The sequence below is a fragment of the Micropterus dolomieu genome, linkage group LG08 (genome assembly GCF_021292245.1).
Source record: "Micropterus dolomieu isolate WLL.071019.BEF.003 ecotype Adirondacks linkage group LG08, ASM2129224v1, whole genome shotgun sequence".
Lineage (NCBI taxonomy): Eukaryota > Metazoa > Chordata > Actinopteri > Centrarchiformes > Centrarchidae > Micropterus > Micropterus dolomieu.
In genome coordinates this window covers 29018373-29035754 of record NC_060157.1, presented here as the reverse complement: position 1 = coordinate 29035754, position 17382 = coordinate 29018373, and the positions used below count along the sequence as shown (strand labels likewise).

At 39.0% G+C, this 17382-nt stretch overlaps 2 protein-coding genes across 5 annotated transcripts in view; both read left to right on the top strand.

Annotated features, from left to right (window-relative positions):
• Nucleotides 1–17382, top strand: part of LOC123975654 (serine/threonine-protein kinase mTOR) — a 384954-nt gene that overhangs the window by 311375 nt on the left and 56197 nt on the right. The gene's annotated exons all lie outside the window — the stretch shown is intronic.
• mtor (mechanistic target of rapamycin kinase) overlaps nt 1–17382 on the top strand; it is a 46732-nt gene that overhangs the window by 9102 nt on the left and 20248 nt on the right. For all 3 annotated transcript variants that reach the window (XR_006826128.1, XM_046057307.1, XM_046057308.1), the window contains exons 15-22: nt 152–235; nt 475–651; nt 1089–1181; nt 1633–1767; nt 4139–4268; nt 11965–12215; nt 12314–12400; nt 14055–14222. Coding sequence is in view for 2 of the 3 variants with exons in the window: in XM_046057307.1 (XP_045913263.1) it covers nt 152–235; nt 475–651; nt 1089–1181; nt 1633–1767; nt 4139–4268; nt 11965–12215; nt 12314–12400; nt 14055–14222 (1125 nt within the window). In the remaining variant the exon portion in view is untranslated. The remainder of the gene's footprint in view (nt 1–151; nt 236–474; nt 652–1088; nt 1182–1632; nt 1768–4138; nt 4269–11964; nt 12216–12313; nt 12401–14054; nt 14223–17382) is intronic.

Here is a 17382-nt window from a genome sequence, read left to right as displayed (position 1 = left end):
AATGAGTCCAATGCCAAATCGGCGGCGGTCTAATAGTCCATTACAATCTCATTTCCTGAAGCTCCTCAAAGAATCTTTTCATTATCTTTAAATTATGTGGAACACTGGTGTTCAATGGGTTAAGTGACCCTGTTATCTTCTACTTTTTCAGGCTCTCATCCTAAAGCTGAAAGACCCAGACCCCAACCCTGGAGTGGTCATTAGTGTCCTTGCTACCATTGGCGAGTTGGCTCAGGTAAGGCTGGATTTCATGTCTTAGGACAGTATTAGCCTATGTATCATTAATTCTCTAGCAGCTGCTCAATGGAACCCTAATAAATGTGAGAATTGTTTGCCCTGTGCACATTATTCTATTTTTTCAGTCTGTTAATTTAACGGCTTTAATGCAAGCAATCTGAGATTGTCCTTCTCTGAGGGGGAAAGTACACGGTAGAGCCCCACCCATGGATGTGTGCTTTGCTCCACCCTGTCCAGGTGGTTGGATGGTCCCCACAGAGGAGTCAGGAAAGCACAGTTAAAGGCAGGCAAACGCTGCATTTCAGACAGAGTGCAGGAGATGCACAGGTAGACCAAGTGTTTGTGTTTGAGTCAGTACAGGAAGAGGCAGAAGCCCAGCTGCCCAGGAACCAGCACAGGAAGCCACAAGAAAATGTAGGAAATACAGACGAGAACCATTAAATGCCATGTCAACTTGCATGCTTGGTTAACAATACAAATGAATACAAGCTTAAAGCCCCTGTGTGTAGAATTAGAAAATATCTGATTTTGGCAACTCGTAGTGGTAGCATCCCCCTAACGACCCTACACAGATAAATGGACTGAAAACAACACATAGACGGCACAAATTTTCACAAACAAAGCTTGTCATCAAAATTATTTAACAAAAGCTTAAGCAATATCACAATTCAACACATAAGGGCTATGATTTGAGATGTCAGATTGAAACTCTTATGGGATAACTAGCCATTTTAATAAAAAAAAGTATTTTATTTAATCCTGTTAGATTTTAGAAGATGTAAGTGACAGGAAATTGGAACAATTGAGATTTCCTCAGTTTTTTATTGTTTCTCCTGTGCCTACCCTGTCAGGTGAGTGGCTTGGAGATGAGGAAGTGGATGGACGAGCTTTTTCCAATCATCATGGACATGCTGCAGGACTCATCCTCCTTGGCCAAGCGACAGGTATGTCTATAAAATGAGTATGTTCTTTATCTGGTTCAATTTTTTTTCTCATTCTCTGCTCTCTCTCTGCACTACTCCAAGTTCTGAAGAATATGTATTCATTTAGTACAGTAAATGCACTTTTACTTCAGTAAACACAATTATAGATTTACTTTCTGAAAACATTTTCAGAGCACTGTGCTTCTTTTAGGATTCTGTGCCAGGAACTAACACAGTCAGGCTCATTCAAACGTATGAAGTACTAACGACTTATTAAGGGACTGAGAAGTAGTTTGAATTGATGGCAGGTGCAGAAAAACAGCATTAACATCAAAATGAAAATAAAGTAACTTGTGTGTTAATAGGTATATTTTATTACAAGGATGGTTGGTTAATGATGGGGAAAAAAGCATAACAAACAATATGCTTTGTGACATTGTTTAAAGAGAAACTTCCTATGTCTTTCCACCAGGTGGCGCTGTGGACTCTGGGCCAGCAGGTGGCTAGTACAGGTTATGTGGTGGAACCCTACCGCAAGTACCCCTCCCTTCTGGAGGTGCTGCTCAACTTCCTCAAGACAGAACAAAACCAGGGCATCAGGAGAGAGGTATGCAGGGGTTCCTCCATCTTGACTCTCCTAACCCTTAATTTTTCCCACAGGTTTCTTAGCAGCAACATGAACCCAACTCGCTCATTCAGTGACTCATTATGAGGCCAGAACCCCTACCTGTTAAGGTAAACTTAACAAATGAAGGTATGTTTAGATACTTTGACTGGTGAATTCACATGAATAAATACAATTATCCCTAGCTGTACTTTTTCTTAAGTCTTGGGCTGTGATGTGAGAAGTGATACTTTTTTCTTCCTTTGCCTGTTATATTACATGGGTCTCAGAGAGTACATTGTCACTGTGTATGGTGTGTGGTACATTGACATGCCTCTGGTAAATTTAGCCCTTGGATACACTATCAAAGAAATCCTGTTTGGCTAATTATCCACTGGCATTTGTGCACCTAGTTTAGCTCGATTATTTATTCTGTGCCATAGTATCCACGCTCCTCAAAGGAACAAACTACAAACCTTTTAATGCAAGCAGTTAAGTTGAGTGTTTGGTACCAAAATTTAAGATTTTGGGTGGAGAATCTTTAACTTAAAAGAAATCTAATTAACTTTTGTGTGTTACATTTTGTTATTGAAGGAATATCCTACCAATAATTCATAAAGGGAGTCTAATCAGGATTTTGGGGGTTGCTAGAGGCAGTATCGCAAATATCGATCACTGAGTCTATTTGAAGCCTTCTATTTATCATGTTGCATTATATATTTGTTTAACTATTCTTAACAACAATGTATATTAAGTAGTAAAATTAAGAGATGATAAAGTATCACAAATTGAAAACAGTTTAATTTATTACGTGTACAACATATTCCACTCCCGACACTCTTAGAGACTCAACTTAAATCATAGCAGCCTATGTTTCGTTGTAGAGAACAGCTTACAGCTTACCTGTGGAATAAATTCCAAAAACAGAACAAACAGTCTTTATAAATTTGCTTCAACTTTAGACTATAAAAAATGCAAAAAAGACTACAGCCAAAATATTTAGGAGATAAAGGAGCACAGGCAATAAAGTGCACAGCAAGAAAAAAAACCTTCAATTTCTGTTTCTATCTCTTTGTCACTTTGTCTGACTTCTCAGGGCTTAACAAGCCCAGGCCCGTAGTAAGTTCACATCACTTGGGATGTCAAGAACCGCAGTTGACCCACAGCTGCGCTAACATGACTACTTTTGCACCATGAGTCAATGATAAACTCTGGAGTAGGCTATTCAACAAACCTAAACTCACTTGCAAACTTGCTAACTGAACTAGTTTGAAAGTTAGTAGTTATAGAATTTTCAATCATTTCCACAACATATAGTTTAAATTTTTTTTTTATAGCCTATAAAAGAAACACAGTTGTACCGGCAGGGATTCAGGATCACACAGAAGCTGTTGCCATAGCTACTACCCACAAAGCGCCTGGCATTTACTCGCAGAGCACTTGTCTGCCTGTCGGTTCCCATGGCAGCGCAATGCGATCCAAGAGAGTACGCAGGTGGAGTTTTGCTCCACGTCTGAAAATACCTTTAGCGCTAAGTAGCTTTGAAAACTTTTAATATTCCTTTACATGACTAACCTTCAAATGTCTGTGGTTGGTGGTGTTGAAAGGTTTTTGGAAGTTTCCACTTGTGGGGTTTCCTTGGCACATATGTTGCAAATTACAAATGTATTGTCTTTTTCAGACACCTGGTAGAACTGCTGAATGTAGTGATGCCATTTGAGCTGCATGTAGAAAAATTGTCTTACAAGTATTGCATCATCTGATTGGCTGTTCTGTTCGGCCTTTATAGAGACCAACGGTCAAACTATTTAAAATGATTATCTGCCGATCAGCAGCCGCTCGATTGGAGCACCCTTAATAATCTACCTTCTGAGTATCAAATACTCTCCACCTATAGGCCTGAAAGATTGCTCTGCTTAACTCCTTTACAGAGAATAGCATCTGTGGCCAGCTTGGATTTACAGCACTTACCACCTAGTCCAGTGGGGAAGTCCCAGCAAAAAGTATCTTAACATCCATAGAGGCTTCTCAAACTACTCATGCAATATACTCAACATTTCTGTTGTTGATGCACATTTTCATTATGTTCCAAATTGTCCTCACTTTGCCAAGAAGTGGCTAAATATGCTACTTCAATAGAGCTTCCGTAATATAAAGAGGTGATAGCACTTGGTAAGTGTTTTGAAAAATGGCTTTTTTGAAAGCTTAAACCATGATATATTTACCTGTATAGTCAAATCAAAGGTAAATCCAAAAGTCTTGATTAAGATTTATGTACTAGTAGACATGTGTTCCAGTGGAAGACAAACATTATTTAGTGGAAGATTGCTAACTGTGTGTGTGTGTGTGTGTGTGTGTTGTGCGTCTCCAACAGGCTATCCGTGTACTGGGCCTTCTTGGAGCTCTGGACCCCTACAAGCACAAGGTGAACATCGGAATGATTGACCAGTCACGAGACGCCTCTGCTGTCAGTCTCTCTGAGTCAAAGTCTAGTCAGGACTCAGGTAGGCCTGTGATCACTTTAACTTATCATTATTATTACTAATGTTTTGGGAACATCTTTGGTATTGTACTTTTTCACCAAGAGTCAGACTGTGGGTTAGCTTAAATTTATATTAGCATAAATTTATGTGTTTTCTTCAAAGTTACAGCAGTATTATATTTTCAGTGCAACAGCTAGAAAGTCTCTTATGGCTGTTGCACACAGATTTTCAAATCATAACCGATTTTAAAAATGTTGCATACCTCCGACACCACAGACTTAACCTATTTTTTGAACTTAAGAACCTACACACCAGACCATTCAGGCAAGGTCATATGTGGTGTTTATACTAAATTATTTCAGATTGGTGGTTCCAGGGATCTCACAAAAACTTGTGTGATCAAACGTGACTTCAGATATAAACTAACATGGAGCAGTATTTCCCCTAGGATTTTTTTCGGGGGGGGCGGTGCCAGAAACTACTAGTGTCATGGAGCGGGCATGTCGTGATGTCGTCATAGACGTGGCACATTCATTTTTGCCTGTTTGTCACCTTAGTTCCTCTTTGACGTTTTTACCACTAAAGTTACTACCTGATGGAGCTTACTACAGTTATGCTACATTCACATATTGGGCGATGAGACCATGTTTAGGGCCATATGAAATCTGTTTAAATTTTTTGCCAGATTCTGTGTTTTCCGTTAAATTTTTTTCTGAATTCTGTGTTTTACAATTTAAGCACCTTTTTGTCATCAGAAAGAGTGTGTAATCATGTGTTGGTGAATAAAATTTCGACAATTCAATAAGAAACAAATTGAATCAATAAAAATTTATTTGATGTATCATGAAAATACTACATATTCAAATGGAGGTGCAATTATTTTATGTGGACAATTAACAATAAATGTATCGCAACAGTAGGATGTTAAAACAGGCTATTATACAAGGGGACAATTCACAATGACAATATTGTAGCAATACATGTATTGTCCCCTACTAAACAAGTTATTACCTGACAGCCTCCATAAGCTGCTGAACACACAGTGAAAGTGAGTGGGTCTGACAGAGGCCACTCTCAGTTAGGCAGCGCGCATCCTTGTTTACAAAGCTTGACCAAACGTACCTTTTTAATTTTTTTACGGATTATGAGCTTGGTTGCACTTCCGAGAGTTTGTTGAAGTGATAAGCTCTTGCATATCTTGGATATGACAGCGAGTGTGTCTACGGGATCATTTGGGCCGATAGTCTGTTGCGACCAGCCTCGGCTTGGGAACACCCCCGAGATTGCCGGGAGGGGTGAATCTGACCCAAAATCAGCCGAAATATCTTTCTAATGTGCTGCCAGCATATATCACCATGAACCTTTTTAAATTTCACCGTGTGGGTCTATCTATTGGGGATCTGTGTCTGTGTGATCCTGATGGATAGTATTATAACGAGTTTGTATATAGAAGACGTTGGTGTTATCAGATCCAACCAGAAAGTGCACAAATGTAGCAGCTGGCCGTATAGACAGCAACACACTTATGGACTGTGAGCTAACAACACCAGTTTTAAAGGTCACAAAACTTTGAAATAGCAGTTTGTATTTTAGAAGATGCATGTAAATGTAATTCAGAAAAGGCAACTGGGACGTAAAACAAGGCATTTGCAGCTGGTCATAATTTTCTTCATCAGTTCTTTTCAGTTCAACATTTGGACTGATAAAATGGCAGCTAAAAATTGGATTTTTGGATTGGATTCCATTTTTGTCATATTCATGAATAATTTAGTGAGGCAAAGGCTGATGTGAATAGGACAGAGGGTCATAGATTATACTTTTGATTTAGCAGCTGTTCACTGGTGTAACGGATCGTAGTTGATCTGTGATCCATACAGACCATTTATTGCAAAGTTTAACCATCATAGTGTGGAAATATTTTGCTGCCGCTGTGTGTAATAATTCCGTAAATCGCGATACTGGGTTAGGGGAGAGAAAACTGTTATAAAAACCGTCAATTTCGCCTCCATTGAGTGAAGTCTCGTAGGCTGTGACTTCAGGCATTTTCAGTAGTGTAACTGGGACACTGGGCATGCTTCAGTATTCAGTGTTTCCCCTACCATTGTTTTAGGGGGGGCGTCCTGCTTCTCGCTCATTGCCTCAAAAGTTCAATTAATTAGATTTTTAGTTGTGCAGCGTTGTTCTGGTGGTGCTGCTCCTTTCCTCTCTGTGTCGGCATTTCAGCAAGGGCGGGGCTCCCTGGTCCTACACACACACAGACACGCCATCATATCATAGATGCCGATAGCAAGCTCACATCAACAAAAGTGCAACAGCATCGGCAGATACAAAACGCAAACTCGTTGTAGACTTCGTGGCTGTGTGGATTGAGTCACATAATCTGTTTGAAAAATCAAAATGTTACGTCCGGTCAAGCTTTATAAACAAGGAGGAGAGCTGCACATGTGACAAAATGTGCTTAAATTGTAAAACACACAATTCCAAAAAAATTTAAACCGGAAAACACAGAATTTGGGAAAATATTTATCTGAATCTGGGAAAAAATGAAACCTATTTCCTAGGTATTCATAGAACAAAATCAAATTCTGCTTTATTTGCCAGGTGTGTGTACACATACAAGGAATTTGACTCTGCGTTGTACACTGCTTACTTATACAATAATATAATTATAAAATCAAACACAGGCTACAGTATAGAGAACACACTATAAACAAAATCAATAGAGAGATAGAGAAAATAGTGCAATGAGCAGAGTGCAAAGGATGCAGGAGTGAATTATTATTACTATTATTCTTAATAGTGTTATTATGTGCATGTTGGAGGTGGATGTGATATACAGGTACACATACATGCATACATGTACACAGTGTGTTATTTCATAATGGAAAGTCAAAGTGAGATATTAAACCATATGTGCAGGTGTGATACACGGTTGCATGTTTAAACATGAATGCACACGCAGAATCCTCTCCGTTAGTTACAAGTGGCTGCTCTGACTTTCACACACTAGATTAATAATCAAAAGGAAGGTTGTTGTAGATCTTAATGGAAGCAAGGGTAACCATAAAAATGGTTAGCCTTAAGTCATGAGGCTGCATTGTTCTTTACTTCCCACAATATGAGTAACATACTGATGATTTTGCTTTTTTTTTAGAGCCTTAAAAACTGTTGTGTTTATCATGAGAATAGACCTGGAAAGTCCATAAAACATTAGGATTAGGGCTCGGTGATATGGACAAAGTACTTTGACGCTGAACACCGCTAATATATATAGAATATATACCTGGCTGGGGGCCATGATTTTACTATTTGTAATAGCATGTAGGGTGTGGAAAATAATTGATTCTTAGTTGCATTGCAATGCGGATTCTGAATGAAATCACAAATGTCAATAATCGATTATCTAGAGGTCTAGAGTGCAGCTCTGGACTATCTGTACGGTTCTCCCTGTTCGGCACAGACTAGCAACTGTTGAATGAATGACTGCTGCTACTAAACTTTCACATGATCAGTAAAATCAATGCGCACTGTGCAGCACAGTAGCACTTAGCTAGCGTCCTCTGCTCATTCTTCAAAAGACAGCTACATGACAGGCGGCAGTAGGTGACGGTGAAAGCAGCAGAGCAGAGGAAAACGTGAGTGCTAGGTTTCAGTCTGGCTGTACATGTATAGTGTAGCTCACAGTGTGTCCATTAATTAAAGTCTGTCATTTCCAACTGCTGGAAAATGACAAACAGACTGCGGTCTGGAAGCTGGACAGATATATCAAGGAGTGAACGTGGTTTGGCTGGAGCATTGTAAAGTGTGTAGTTCAACCCCATCTGACTCTGACTCTATACTAATAACAGTAGCATCAGAAATAAAACTAGCAGCAGCAGAGGTCAGTAATAATGCTGTAATAATGCTACACAGTGTTAGGTTAATATGAAATAACATTAAATATCTGCATTTCATTTCTACCTACTTGTTTGGATTGTTACAAATACTTTGCTTTAAAAGTACCAAGTCACACAGTGAGAAAAATACATCCTTACCCTGTCCATTTTACAATCGCATTGAAGCACTCATAATCGTAATGGGCTGCCAAAAAATTGCCACCCTTGAGGTGATACACTGAGATATCGAATTGAATCGAGTTTTGACATTCCTACTTATGGATGGAAAATTTTGACGAAGACTAAAGGTCATGCTGTCTCTTAAAGGCAGGCATCCTCTGGAGATCTTGAAAATCCATAACAATGATAAATTCTCATCTGTCTTTCGTCATGTGCATTATGTATGGAGAATGCAGGTCTCCACTTGTCTGATCCAGTAACGTCTCTCAGAATGTGACTCTGAACAGTACGGTAATAGTATTACCAGTTTGATCTCCAACTAAATGGACTATGACCAGAATTGGAGGTTATATATCTGTTTAGAAGATTTGAAGGGTCAGTGTCTGGAGCAGTAGCAATATTTGACTGCATGTATTTTGCTATTTTGGGAGGTCATTGGCTAGGCCTTCATCCGCACACATCCAGACAAGAACATTCATGTCACTACAGAACGTCAGGGTCATAAAACTGCTGAAATGGTCCGTATTCCTTCTTAGTAAGTTGTTGTATTTACACCTGTTTATTATGGCTAGGAAACAGTTTTGTTTTATCCATACACAGCTGAAGCCTGAATTACTACACTACTATTGCTACACGGATGCATGTTTGTGGGCTGTAAAGATACAGATGTGTAACCATCTGTCATTGTCATTAATCTAGACTTGGTGATGGCTGGAATTATAAAAGACCCAACAGCAAAGCTACAATCTTTAGCTTGCAAGCTCTGTGCCAATCTGTTATGTCTACAGTCAAGAGTCTTAAGGGAGACAGCTGGAGCAACTGAAACTGTACTCCTGCAGAAGGCCCATGAAATGCTGAATACCAGACGTCTGTATGCCTCGTAAAACTCAATAGCTCTCTGCATACATAAATGGACAGACTGACCCCATTTGCATTGCCTGTAACAAAAACATTAATAAAACTACTTATTTAAAAAAGAAATATGCTTTGTAAATGTTAAAAAGACCACCACTGTTGCTTGTGTTATGTTAAAAAATACACAAAATTGTGCTCTATAATTCTGGGATTGACTGCTTAAACCCTCATGTGGCTCCTCAGATTCTTCTGGACTTGAAGGGGATTCTGAAATAGCTTATTACAAATGATAGCAATCATTTGAATATCCTAAATTTTAGGGTAAATGTGTTCAGGTCACAAATGGTTCTGTTTAAATGAAAAGCAAAGGGCTACATTTGTGTGGGAGCCTTCGTCTGGAAATTAAACAAACATGTTTGATCATGTGTTTCTTAGTTACCTTATTTGTATTGTTCATGCTTTGCTGTGCTTAGTGTAATTGAATTTGTAGTCTGGCATGTAGCTGACTGAAACTCATATAACCGTGTGAACACAGCTGCATTCAAGCTTAATTTTATTTTAAAAAAAATCCTAATTTGATTTGTTGTCCAATGCTATAATACGGGTCGGTGCCAGAACTGACAAGAGGCCAGCAGCAACAAGCCAACAATATCAGCTCTCCTCTTCCATCAGTCTATTATTGTTGTCAAACTTTACAACCAGCACCAGAAGAACTTTCAGCTGTATTTAATGTGAAGAAGGAGGTGTTGATTTAGATGACAAGTGGGTGTCTGTCATGCCATAAATCACAGCTGATATATTCAAACTTACACACTGGAGAATTATTGCCTGCCCAGTGGTTTTTGAGTGTCATGACGGCAAAGGCTTCTGTCCTACATAGTCATAAAGAGGTGGGCTGATGAAGATGGAATTGGATTTATAGTTGTAAAATAAGCTCCAATACTTGTGATGGGATGATCACATTTGGAAAAGCCAGATGTAGTTTATATGGACATCTTTTATACTTAAGACTCGAGTTGGAAGCATTCTTTTACCATCTTTTTTTAAATTTATTTATTTTTATTTTATTTTTTTAAATCAAACAGTGCAAATCACATCATACAAATGCAGTATCATGGACAGTACAACATACTTGGATACAGCCCTATGCCTGGCACTCACCAAAAGCCTTTGTTTCGTCCATAGAGTAAAAAGAGTAGATAAATATAGCCAGTATAACCATCACAATACAGACAAGACATGTATATTTAACATAAATATCATGAAATATACATTTGAATAGGGGACCACTTATCCATAAATAGATCAGTTTTCATCTGCAGTCTTGCTGTAATTTGTTCCATATAGTACACTTCCTTCACCTTGTTCTTCCATTGAGAGACTGTGGGGGGCTGCGGCCTCAACCAGGAGACCGTAATCATTTTCTTAGCAAGTACAAGCAGGATTTTTAAAAGACGAAAGTGACAATTAGTCCTGATTTTATTCTCAAAAATTCCCCAAATAATAGAGGATGGATCCAGTGGGATCTTAATACATTTATCAATTTTACTTTGTATGTCTTTCCAATAGTTTAATTATTTTGGACAATCCCAAAATATGAGTATGATCTCCCACAAGACCACAGCCCTTATTCTTTTACTATCTGACTAAAGAAAAGGCTTATTGTTGTTGACTAGCTTCATGTAGTAAGTTAAAGGCACAATTTGCAATCCAAAATATGAGTTTTTCCCCACTACCAAAAATCTAACCAGTTGGCTTTGATACAGGGATAACAGTAGACTGTAAATTGAGAAACACTGCAGACTTCCATCAAACGAAATGCAGATATTCCATCTATGACTCAAATGTATATGGTGGGGAAATACAGATTGGACTTCTAGTCAAGAAAGTTGAGCAGTCAACTTACCACCAGAAAACTTCCCTCAGATGATGGACAAAGTAGGAAATGCGACGTTTAAAGTAACAATGACTTCCATTGGGCAGTGGCTGGGTCGTTGATCCAGTTAATGTGATGTATTTACCATTTCAACACAAACACCTGGTGTAAATGACTTGGACATAAGTAATTTCACAGCTTTACGAGTTGACAAGGATCACCTGAATGCATCATTAAAAAATCTGACCAGAGTACAATGGCTTGGGGAATACTGAGACCATCCAATTATATGGTTGAGGAAAATCAGCATTTTTCATCTCTCAGCAATTAACTGTAAAATGCAGAATATCATGGAATTTGCAAAAATGTTGATGTAATTTATAAAAATCTATATAAGCGTTTTTGACCCCAGCACTTAACAATTAAGCCAAACGAACAGAAACACTACTGTTATATTTTGGTGTACAGGCGTTGTTTCTGTCATCTGTGCGTTGGCGTTTCACAGAGGGCGGGGCCTAGCTCTCAGCATCTCCTCCACACACATGCGCTAGCAAGAGCTTAGCTTCAGCAAACTCTCAGAAGTGAAACCACATCGGCAGATGCAGGATGCAAACTGGTCTTAAATTCCCTTGCTGTGTGGGCAGAGTTTTTAAGTCCAGTGTAAACAAGGAGGAGCGTTGCTCACATGAGAGTAGCCTCACCAGACCCACTTATACTGTGTGTTCAGCAGCGTATGAGACTATCAAGTAATCATCTGTTTGATAAGGGATAATTCATAATACCTGCATGCAGCAATGTATACATTGTGACTTGTCCCTATTAAATAGTATTTTAATAAGTTGCTCTTGCAATACTTTTATTTTGAATTATCCCCATAAATAATTAATTTGTTCAAATCAAAGTGAATCCCTCTATTTTCTCTTCCTTACAGCTGACTACAGCACCAGCGAGATGCTAGTGAACATGGGAAACCTTCCCCTGGATGAGTTTTACCCGGCCGTGGCAATCGTCACTCTGATGCGCATCCTGAGAGACCCTTCACTGTCCAACCACCATACTATGGTGGTCCAGGCTGTCACCTTTATCTTTAAGTCTCTGGGCCTCAAGTGTGTCCAATTTCTGCCCCAGGTCATGCCCACATTCCTCAACGTCATCCGCGTCTGTGATGCCAGTATACGAGAGGTAGGTATCTATAGTTATCTGTTTAACTCTGGTTGATAATCTTATTCTAAACCAAGTCTCTTACTCTTTTTCCTTTCTCTGCTGTTTTTGTTCCCCAGTTCCTCTTTCAGCAGATGGGAATGGTGGTCTGCTTTGTGAAGATCCACATCCGCCCCTACATGGATGACATATTCACCCTCATAAGAGTGAGTAACTGTATAACCCCCCCCCCCAACTCCAGTCCGATCTCAATCACGGATCATCCAGCCCCTCTTATTTTCCTGTGCTCAGTTGTGCTCTCAACTTTCCTCATTACTCCTAATGTGTTCAGGGTGCCTGGATGAAGTCTGGCCCCATGTCAAACAGCAGTATACATCATATGTGGTACTTAACTAACAAGATAAAATACAGTGGGACTGGGGAGAATGAGAAAATCATATTATTTGTATTTGGATAATATTCTTTTTACTCTCCCTTTTCCATTTGTGTCATTATTTAGAATTACACTTTCTAACAGCAGTACAGCTCTGATTGATGTTTCCTTTCACGTTGTCCAGTTCATTCCTAACAGAAAACTGGTGAGAAGTCCTGACATTCACCCTTACTTATCACATGATGTGGAACAACTGCTAAACCCATAGCCTTTGCACTTGCACAACCACACTTGTCTAGCACATAATCATATAGCAAGGCACAAAATATCATATAACTGTCCTGTATCGGAATCTTGGTAACAGTATTACCGACGCTGTTGCAATGACGGCAACTCCTCGTGGAGAAAGTAATTGAGAGAACTGGACCACTGCGCCTCAAGTCTCTCTGAGTTAATAAATGGCAAGTGAAACAAAGAATCTATTCATTTTTGTTTCAGCTCAGCTCCCGCATCCAGATGAGGGGGCTGGAATAGCCATTCAGGATGTACACGCTCTCTAGTCAGCTGCCACAGGCAGGGAAAGCAGGAAGTTGGGGGCTGCTTGAGACCTCTGGTCACTGACAAAACACCTCTGCCAGATCTCACAGCTGAAGCCCATTGACTGATTGACGTATTGCGTGACTTCAACTCTTCCACCTTAACTCCAATTGCTATTATCTCTTAATGTACACAGTGACCGTGCCTAGATTTTCCAAAATGTGTCATAAGCCACACAGAGACGTGATGTCAGTCCCTGTTGACAGGAAATTGTCCCCATGCTTTGCCATCTACTATCATGGCGCTCCAGCTCTGCCTCTTGCATGTGACAGCTTTGTTTTTCCAGAGGGAAATCTATCCAGACGTCTTTTTCACACTCACACTCAGCTTATTGGTGGAAACACATTCTGACCCTATTCCTCAGACCCACACAAACCCTCAGCGCTATGTGAGAGCATGGTGGATGAGGTAATGCTTTGTACTAAGTGCTTTGGATGTACCCTTTTAATATTGTAAAAATTTATATCCAGAAATTGGACATTCATTTAGGTCACTCTTATTTAGGACAAACGTATAACTTACTTACTTCAACAGTCACTTCTGTATGTTAGCTTAGGTCTTATTAGTTTTGTGTATTTTTTTGATCACAATCTACATTTTAGGAGAATTTCGACCAGAGGATTCTCTGCGTAGTCTGACCTGCTAACATTAGTTAACTGTTCAGTAAGGTGGTAAACTAATTGTTTTCATCAGGTAAGTATTATAGTGAATTGGCAGTTTGGCAGTGTAAATATTTGCAGTCCTTTTTATAGCTGTATAGTAGCAGAATGTGATTTGCTTGTATGCTATAGAAAGCGAGGACAGTATTCCTTAGTTTATCAGGTTTTGAACAAATAATCCATTTGATGATTTACTAATTTTATGCCGACATATTATGTTCTGTTCTGTAGGAGTACTGGACACCAAACAACCCCATGCAGAACACAATCATCCTTCTGATCGAGCAGATTGTGGTGGCACTGGGAGGAGAGTTCAAGCTCTACCTGCCTCAGCTTATACCACACATGTTGCGCGTCTTCATGCATGACAACAGCACCGGGCGCGGGGTTACCATCAAGGTGAGTGCAAAGTGATACAGTTGGATGACAACATCAAAAGTCCTACTGTGTCATTAAATGCATACACCTGGCTAAAGTAGTGGATGTCAATCTGTGATCGGAGTGTGCACCAAAGGCTGTTTAAGCTTGCTAAAGAGAGAGCTGCTGAACAAAAGCTGTTGTCACTCCTGCTAAATGTTTGTTTAGCAGTAAAATATTTTTGTGTTGTTTTTATGGTGTGTATAAGATGATAAACAAACAAAATGTTGTTGTCATGTCAACATTTTCAGTTATATGTCGAAATGTGACTTGTGAATGTACCTGCAATTTATAATGTTTATAAAAAATGACAGGTTGATCCAAGTATGACACATGGAAGTTTTATAGATGACATTAAATTATAATAACAACTTGTGTTGAAATTCAGTAATTGCAGGCGGAAAAATGAACTGAAAGTATAAATTTGACAAATTGACAGGGTTCAGAAATGAATCCAGTAAGTCTGCAATTTAAATTGTGGTCACAGAGCTGGAACAGCTTTAAAAAAAACGTGCTTTCAGAAGCCTCAGCAGAGCCTTAACAAATACAGAATATTGCTTCAAAACAGGTTAATACCATGAATGCTTACTCAGCAAAGTGCAGACAAATTGCTGAAATAAAAAAGAAATTGAGTCATTTTAAAAGCTGCCTGCAATAAAAGCTGCCTGCTGTGACCTGGTGCATGGGCAGTATCATCAGAGAGAACTCAGTGTGTATACTTTTTAATGATGCACTCCCTGTGTATTGTGCCATGTTCCAAGCCCTAGTGCAAACCCAACATTTTCCATTTTGTCGCAGTCAATTTCTTAGTGTTTCCATTTACATAATTTAACTGGTGGCCTTAGCTTAAACCTCATTTCCAACTCTTGCTTTCCAGTTGACAAGTAATGCATTTTAGGAGTTTTAGTAATACTTGTTTGCTTGAAGAAAGCAACAGTGATCACGTTAAAAAAAGCAAATTTGTTCATTTACACAGTTAACAAAAATCAAGTTGCTTAAAATCAAATCAAATATAACATAAGCTCTTGTTTGCATTTAAATTTCTCAAGGGGTCTAGTTGCAGTATAGTTGATGTTAAATAAATGTTCATTTGCAACGTTCTGTTGTGATCCCAACAATATTTGTTCTTACTTAAGCATGTCATGACATGGTTAGGCTATGTTTGAGACTGAGAACATCAAATGCTGATATACTTGTAAACACTTTGATTCTTCAGGCAAAACATTATTTACACAAATGTCGATCTCCTCTTATTTTAGTATTTTGTATTTAAAAATTAATTCCCCGTTTTTACTTTTATAAGCCTGATTTTATTTGCTTTGATCCCTAATTAAAATTTTTTGCTTGTATTCGAAGTGGCAGTTCTCAAACGTAGGTATGTAAATGAACTGTTACGTTCTGTAGTTGTGTGTTTGAACTTTTGTAATTGAAAATGTGGGGGAAAAGTTGACTAAAAATACTGAAACGCTACTTTATTTCCTTACATTTCAACAAACGTACTCTGGCTTTGCAGTTGCTGTACAAGAGAGCAGTCTGTCACACATGTAGAGGTGCATAGAGCAGCGTTCTCAAATGCCGACTGGCAATATAAAACTACTTTTTGTTTGTTTACAAGAAAAGTCATCAGAGTACCTTTTTAAATACCAATGTAACAAGAAATATTTCAGCTTAATGGTGAGTTCAGACAGAAATTCACTTCCTATTCATTTCTGTGTGGATTTCAATTTAATTGAACTTCAACACAAAATTTTGAGACTCCCCAATGTTCAGCCAGTTTGAGAGACAGGCTTGGATTGACTTCTCAGTCAGGAAATATTGCTTCTTTATATTCTTATTTTGTAACTGAAAGGCACATACAAGCAGCAGAGAAGGGGGGGTACTGTTTGGCTGCAGTGAGTGCAGGACAGTGGCAGAGGTTAATGAAGGTAAAATGTTTAATAAAACACTATATATGTAACATATTTGTGTACTGCTGTTGTTAGCAGCAGTTTATGTTTACTACCTGACCCACACTATTTCCTATTTCCCTGCTTTTGGCTTCACCACACAAGTAAATTTCAGCTGTCTGATTTCGGCCTGACTCCAAGCAGGACAATCTCTATGCAAGAGAAAGATGTATAGGAAAGAGAACATTACTGACACATTCAGATGTGCTTGTAGTTGTTATCTGCAGATGGGTTATGTTGAGTCCCTACTAAAATATCTAAAACTAAACACAAAAGATGTGCTTTATATCTTAATACAAAAATATAAGGTAGTTGTATAGAGGAGCGTTAAAGTTTAGTGCCTGTGATTAATAATTGCAGTGAAACCGTAATATGCATGTCCCAGGATTGCATGACACAGAAAATGTGTTATATAACACATTTTTTTTGTTTAGGTCGACCACTCTGCTCTCTTAGACATTTGACAGCTGTGCTGATTAATGGGGGAAAAAAGTGACATGTTGTGTGTTATAAATCTGGTGGAGAAACCTTACTAACTAGTTTGAAGAGATCATATGTCGGATTTGAATAGATCACTTAATTTTGCATGTGTGTTTAAAATATACTTCCGTCACTCCATACTTTTTCACAGGAGCTCAGCCCACAGTTGACTTATTGGGGTGGTGTTTTCTGTTCATGGTCTCCATTCATATCCATCACAACCATTCGGGTCTAAGAAATTTACTTAATGCAATCAGCATAGACTTGTAGCTAACACACTCTCCTGTTTCAGCAGCTGCTGCCAGTAGTTGTCGGGGTTTTCACTCAAACCCTAAATCATGGTTTGGCATTGGGCACAGACCACAAAGACAGAATCATAAGAAGCATGGTTATCTAGTGCTCTCTCCTCTGGTGCTGTTTTGTCTCAGAGTCTGAAGTATTAGATAACCCAGCAGCCCACAGTCTGGATAATCTTTAACTCAGGCTTGGGTCTGGGGACTAATCTTTAGCACAGGATGGGGGAACTGGGAATCGGGTTTCCCTCTGGTCTAAAGGAGAAGAAAAGAAAAACATACTTCCATCATTTCAAGTATCACCCCTCAAAACACACATGTACACTTTTACACCTCCACCTCGGCTTCCTGCTGTCTCGTCATGCGCAATTTAGACGTAGGGGTGGAGGTGTGGGGAAAGAGCAGAAGTGATCATGGCGCACG